This window comes from Triticum dicoccoides, chromosome 1A, assembly GCF_002162155.2.
Source record: "Triticum dicoccoides isolate Atlit2015 ecotype Zavitan chromosome 1A, WEW_v2.0, whole genome shotgun sequence".
Classification (NCBI taxonomy): Eukaryota; Viridiplantae; Streptophyta; class Magnoliopsida; order Poales; family Poaceae; genus Triticum; species Triticum dicoccoides.
Window position 1 is genome coordinate 140,383,219 of NC_041380.1, and position 6,870 is coordinate 140,390,088.

At 44.1% G+C, this 6,870-nt stretch overlaps 1 protein-coding gene across 1 annotated transcript; it reads right to left on the reverse strand.

The window, feature by feature from the left end:
- Positions 1 to 474: 474 nt before the first annotated feature.
- On the reverse strand, positions 475 to 6,396 carry LOC119274664. The gene is made up of 6 exons (XM_037555416.1): positions 6,158 to 6,396; positions 5,179 to 5,940; positions 1,777 to 1,938; positions 1,540 to 1,689; positions 1,178 to 1,257; positions 475 to 724 (listed from the first exon to the last, which is right to left on the reverse strand). The coding sequence occupies exons 2-6, from the start codon at positions 5,887 to 5,889 to the stop codon at positions 475 to 477; spliced, it is 1,353 nt and encodes a 450-aa protein (XP_037411313.1). The 5' UTR covers positions 5,890 to 5,940; positions 6,158 to 6,396.
- Positions 6,397 to 6,870: the final 474 nt, after the last annotated feature.

Here is a 6,870-nt window from a genome sequence, read left to right on the forward strand (position 1 = left end):
GGCTTTTAACAGAAAAACTATTATTCATTTTTTTGCAGATTGTATTCCGTGCTACGGCGCTGATCTGTATGTGATCCTTACTCACTCCGACGGAGGCCAGGAAGCGTTTGGTTACTGGATCTGTCCGGTAGGAGATGGTAGCCCGGGATATTTTCAACCGGTTTGGATGAGGGTCATGTAATAGGATAGGCAATTAGTTTTCCTATCTTTATTTTGCCAGCCGGTTGTGGCTTTATGGCCTTTTCTTGTCTTGGCATCGAGGCTCTATGTAAGCTCGCCTGTATTTTGTTTCAAGACTTCATGACATTGTTGAACCTATTTTATTTATTTATGTGGCCGTATGCATCGTTCTGATGCAGAGGCCGGGGAGTCCCCTCTTTTTAAAAAAAATATGTGACATGAGTTCCTCTAAACAATCCCTTGGGTAGAAAGAATTTGATCTGTCAACGTCAGCAAGCACATGAACTGGACTTCTTACGCGAAATGTTCTTCTTGATCACCCTTTCGCACATAAGCCTTTTTCGAGATACCGTTTGTTGCCACTGTAATTTTGGTGCTTGACTGATTCCTTGTGGAGGAGTCCGTTAGATAATGACTTGGCCGTTTTCGGTTCAGCACCTCTTCTAATAATTTGTCAGCAGCAGCATTGTCTTGCTTTGCCTGACACTCATCACATGACCATTCTACTAATGTTGCATCAAGAACAACCGGGTCCGAACAATATCTGCAGAACAATGGATCACATCGATCAAGCAACAGACAATAATGACCAAATAACAATTGAAGAAAAATAGTCAAAACCCATTTTAATTATCACCGAACTAACTTCCCAGTGAGAGTAGAGTATACTCACTAAACAGCACATGGTTCGGCCAAAGATGGATATCAGTAGTGAGAGGCTTGGAACATCTATATTTTGTCTAATAAAGACGTAAAAAATATAATTAGTTCTTTCTTTCTTTTTACGGAAGTAAAGAATGTTTTGAATTTTCATAGTTTCTCAGACTTAACTTCGATATTAGATTTGCAACTCAGGTTAATGCAAATTAGTAAGATCGCAGTATTACAAAATTTATTTTAATGACATATATGATGAAGGTAAATTTCAGAATGTTTGAACTTCAGGGTGCAGTCTAAGATCATTATGGAGTATATGATATATTATAGAGAAACGTACTGATGCACAGTAGCACCGCAAGCGCAGAACATCACGAGCTCTTCCTCGCCAACATCTCCACACACTTCACATAAAATTTTCTGCAAAATCACAAAAATAGGAGCATGTTCTTGAAAGCATTAATAAAAGCATGTAGCACTACTTCAAAATCAAATGTGCACACATTAAAAGTGTGCATAATAATTCTTCTGTGAAAACAGTAGTTTGCCCATTTCTGTCTTAACAAACACTTCTTTTTTGTAAGATTGTTCTCATACACTGAGCCTGAATGCATCAGAATGTCCATGGTAAATATTTTTACAACATTCTCGCAAACTACACTTGGTAGCTCCAGCAGACTTCCGCTCGGTAGTTAATAGTACCTGATTGAAAGCTCTACCATCCGTGAAGACTATATCATCAGAGTGGCCACCCTGTTCTCCACCGTCGGCTGAACCAACCACAACACCGTTCACGTGGTTACCGCATCGAGCGATGGAACGCTCGTAACAAACATCAGAGGCCTCTCTTGCCTGTCAAGCAACCATTTATAAACCAATAATACCATAAACACTCATATATCATCATAAAGAAAAAAGAATCTCAAAGATACAACGTACCAACTTTTTACCAAAGGACCTTAAACCACCATCACGAGAACGGGCGCGATCGGCTTCGGCGAGCTTCTTAATCGTGTCGTAGTCGTATGCCTTGGATCGTGGTGTGTGATCATGCAGCAGATTCTTCTCACGACCAAAATCCAAGTTATCCAGATAGAATATCTACAGGTTGTTAATAATAAAGCCAATCAGCAAACACTGCATCCTAATACTAAAAACCACAAGTGTAGCTCCCTGCCTACCTGCAAGACAATGGCCCTGTTTGGATCCTCTAACTCAGTTAGAGGTTAGAGTTAGACTCTAACCCTGAACTAATCCTGAACTAACTCTAACCAAAGAGATGTTTGGATGACAAGGTTAGATTGACAATAAATATTCTTTCTCAATCATTTGGCTACTTTGAACCCTATTTCCTGCTGGATTTGGTGTGGCCGGCTCTTATGTGGCCTCCTCCCACTCACAATTGACATAAATAAATGATCTTTACAAATCAAGGGTCCAAGACATGATAAATTTTATTTTCTCCATACAAATGTATGTCCCACTTAAACATACAAATGAGATGTCCCACTTAAACATACAGGATAATGAAAAAGTAAAACTAGTTAAGATATGAGAGATTCATCAAGATTTACTGATGAAAAAGGCAGTACACACTCATTTGTATAAAAGTAGTATATACTCAGTAAAACAAGTAGATCACAAGTAATCAGTACCTACTCATTCTGAATGAAAAAAACACCCAGTATATGCATATTACGAAACCAAGCAGTACATACTGTATACGCAAAAGAAAAACAGTACACATTCTCTGGCTGTTTGTTTCTTGCGATTAGGTATATCCAAGATGAAGTATCGGCTCAGATTCATCAAGATTTACTGCTCCAGACTTAAATTATTTGACTGGCTCAGGTTCATCAACAGTCTATTTTACTTACATAAAAGCATATATAGTCGTAACTACGTGCATAGAAGACCCATATAAGACCCATATACTTTGCCAATGCAATGAAAAATAATCACAGCAGCGACCCAACTGAGTAGGAAGAAAAACTTGGTCACAACCACGGATAAATCTTCACAGCAGTGACACAACATATTTAAAGATATACTACCTGCACCAGAAAAGAAGATTCAGTAGCGCATCCAGAAAATGAAATTGTACCAAAAAATTATTTAATGATGAAGTATTGAGTTGATCACACTATATAGATCAGCTCTTCATTTCTTAATGCTCTAAATTTGCACAAGAACATCTGCAACAAAAGAGGAGGCTGAACAGGATGTTCTGATTCAGTTAATGTTCTTCACATAACTCTCTTTTTTATGTAAAATGCATCGATGGTTTTCTTTTAACCGCCCGTTCTGTTAACAAAAAATAGTACAAAATCTAGCTATTACATGCGCAGACATCCATTGCTCTTGCTCATGCATGCACCAGCCACATGTGCATAGCCTCCGCCTAGTCCTTAATCACCGGCCACTCACTCCACCCAAGCAGGACGAACGAACTCACCTTCGCTGGATCCCCGGTAGATGTGCCGCCTCGGACGACAGAGAGAGAGAGAGAGACGACCGGGGACGGGGGAGGAGGGCGAGCGCCGGCCGGAGGAGGGCGCGCCTGGGGTTCCGGCGGCGCGGCGCTCGGGTTGGCGGCGCGGCGCTTGGGCGGGGGCGCGATGGGGAACGGGAGAGGAGTCGCGGAGGGGCGGTGCGGGAGGGAAGGATCTGGTGCGGGAGGGAGATTTTTTTAGTTGTTTTTTCAGTGGTCCCTAGAAAATCTAACCCAACTAGCACCTCTCGCCCGGGATAGTTTTTTTATATGGGTTAGATCCAACTAGCTGAAACTAACCCATGTGTTTGGATCTTTTGGGTTAGATTTTCTAGGGACCACTGAAAAAACAACTAAAAAAATCTCCCTTCCGCACCAGATCCTTCCCTCCCGCACCGCCCCTCCGCGACTCCTCTCCTGTTCCCCATCACGCCCCCGCCCAAGCGCCGCACCGCCAACCCGAGCGCCGCGCCACCGGAACCCCAGGCGCGCCCTCCTCCGGCCGGCGCTCGCCCTCCTCCCCCGTCCCCGGTCGTCTCTCTCTCTCTCTCTCTGTCGTCCGAGGCGGCACATCTACCGGGGATCCAGCGAAGGTGAGTTCGTTCGTCCTGCTTGGGTGGAGTGAGTGGCCGGTGATTAAGGACTAGGCGGAGGCTATGCACATGTGGCTGGTGCATGCATGAGCAAGAGCAATGGATGTCTGCGCATGTAATAGCTAGATTTTGTACTATTTTTTGTTAACAGAACGGGTGGTTAAAGAAAACCATCGATGCATTTTACATAAAAAAGAGAGTTATGTGAAGAACATTAACTGAATCAGAACATCCTGTTCAGCCTCCTCTTTTGTTGCAGATGTTCTTGTGCAAATTTAGAGCATTAAGAAATGAAGAGCTGATCTATATAGTGTGATCAACTCAATACTTCATCATTAAATAATTTTTTGGTACAATTTCATTTTCTGGATGCGCTACTGAATCTTCTTTTCTGGTGCAGGTAGTATATCTTTAAATATGTTGTCACTGCTGTGAAGATTTATCCGTGGTTGTGACCAAGTTTTTCTTCCTACTCAGTTGGGTCGCTGCTGTGATTATTTTTCATTGCATTGGCAAAGTATATGGGTCTTATATGGGTCTTCTATGCACGTAGTTACGACTATATATGCTTTTATGTAAGTAAAATGGACTGTTGATGAACCTGAGCCAGTCAAATAATTTAAGTCTGGAGCAGTAAATCTTGATGAATCTGAGCCGATACTTCATCTTGGATATACCTAATCGCAAGAAACAAACAGCTAGAGAATGTGTACTGTTTTTTTTTTGCGTATACAGTATGTACTGCTTGGTTTCGTAATATGCATATACTGGGTGTTTTTTCATTCAGAATGAGTAGGTACTGATTACTTGTGATCTACTTGTTTTACTGAGTATATACTACTTTTATACAAATGAGTGTGTACTGCCTTTTTCATCAGTAAATCTTGATGAATCTCTCATATCTTAACTAGTTTTACTTTTTCATTATCCTGTATGTTTAAGTGGGACATCTCATTTGTATGTTTAAGTGGGACATACATTTGTATGGAGAAAATAAAATAAAATTTATCATGTCTTGGACCCTTGATTTGTAAAGATCATTTATTTATGTCAATTGTGAGTGGGAGGAGGCCACATAAGAGCCGGCCACACCAAATCCGGCAAGAAATAGGGTTCAAAGTAGCCAAATGATTGAGAAAGAATATTTATTGTCAATCTAACCTTGTCATCCAAACATCTCTTTGGTTAGAGTTAGTTCAGGGTTAGTTCAGGGTTAGAGTCTAACTCTAACCTTTAACTGAGTTAGAGGATCCAAACAGGGCCAATAATGCATCCAAACAGATTCTCCACAGGCCGCCCCTGAGCGAAAGCGGCCTGAACTTGGCAGACAGAGTCCAAAATGACACGAATCACGTACTCGGACCAGTCATACGTCTGAATCTCGTCAGGACGCCGCAGGGCCATGAAGTAGTCCAAGGATACAGAGTCGGTCGCCCTTGGAGCCAGCAGATTCCCCACAACGAAGACCACGAACGCGATCTTGAATGCAGCCCGGTCCTTCTCCGCCATTCCCCGACGGAATTTCTTCTTCAGCACATGCTTTGCAGCATGCAGGATTCTGAGTCTGCTGTCGTCTCCTTCCTCCAAGCTGAGCGCGCCGCGCACGGTCGCCTTGGCCTCGTCGGAGACCAGCCCCTGAACCTGATCCTTCTTGGGCACCGGACGTCCTCCGGAAGGCACGCCGAACACTTTGCTGACGTCCTGTGGGTAGAACAGTATGCCGGCTACTTTGCCGACTGCTGCAGGCTGGCTAGCACTGGCACCGGCGGCATCTCGTACTACCTTGGTCAGGAGCCACAGGGAGAACCTGTGGCCAACCTTCCTGTGCAGTGGCAGCTCCAGCAAGCCCCCGAAATCGATTGACCGCACGAGCTGCTTCTTCTCGAGGGAGAAGCGGGAGATGACCTTGTGGACGGCCTTCGGGGAGCAAGGCGAGCTTAGTTTGCGATGGCTCCTGCTCCGAGGCATCACTGAAGAACCAATGGGCTGTGCTGTCCCGAAATAAGCAGCCAATCTGTGCTGTCTTGGTTGCAGAATGAAGAGTAAAATCAAGTGAGTTTTTAGACAATTATGACGCTCATCTGCTAAGCTGAGTGCATCTTGCACAAGATTGAAGCAAGATTTACAGTTATTGACTGCAAATCCCAACTCAGTGGCTTGCAGATTATGCAACAGAGGCTAGCTCAAACTGGATGCCATAGGACAGAAAGCAGAGCACATAGCCAGTGGAACTCACCAGTGCACGCCGAGAAGGAGCAATGCCCACCGCCGATCGAGCGCCGCCGCCGTCAAGAAGGTCCAATGGGGCGAAGTGGGATGGGGAGGGGGGAGAGAGAGAGAGAGAGAGATGGGAGCAGTCGAGGCACGCGGCGACAGTACGGCCAGCTCGGGGACTGACGAGGCATGGACGGACGGTGGCAGGCGAAGCAGCGACGGAAGTGACAGTTCATGTAGATGGAAAGCAGAGCCCACAAAGCCCTGAGAACACTGCGGAGGATGACTGAGGAAAGGGCAAGGAGGACACGACGCCATGCTCTCATCTTTTTTGACTTTTCTCGACCTGTTCATACTAGATCAGATCAGACCGATGATGTGAACGTTCAATTTCACTTTTTGAAAGGAGCATTGTGTCATTCCGTCACCTACAAGTTCGGTGAAATCAGCATACCATGCATCACATTCACATATGGTGCGCGCGAGCAGCCACCGATTGAAACGATCGTATTGACAACATTTTGGTAAGCAAAGAGGCCCAACACACTCAAAGTATGCGCTATATGATTAGAGCATTTTAATTTTCTGAAAACTGATAATCTATTAACTTATAGCCATCTAGCTTTTCCCATCAAGTTTTCTTTATACTAGCTAATTGCTCGTCCGTTGCAACGGGGCAAACAAATTTTAGTGACTCAATACCAATTATGAGTGCCTCCACAGAGATATCGTGAG

Excerpts from the sequence above, each read along its gene's own strand:
- LOC119274664 (XM_037555416.1), bottom strand. The coding sequence starts at position 5,889 with ATGCCTCGGAGCAGGAGCCATCGCAAACTAAGCTCGCCTTGCTCCCCG. Across the intron at positions 1,939-5,178 it reads TTGGATGCATTATTGGCCCT|ATATTCTATCTGGATAACTT; the intron begins GTTTGGATCCTC and ends AACAACCTGTAG. Across the intron at positions 1,690-1,776 it reads GGTCCTTTGGTAAAAAGTTG|GCAAGAGAGGCCTCTGATGT; the intron begins GTACGTTGTATC and ends GTTGCTTGACAG.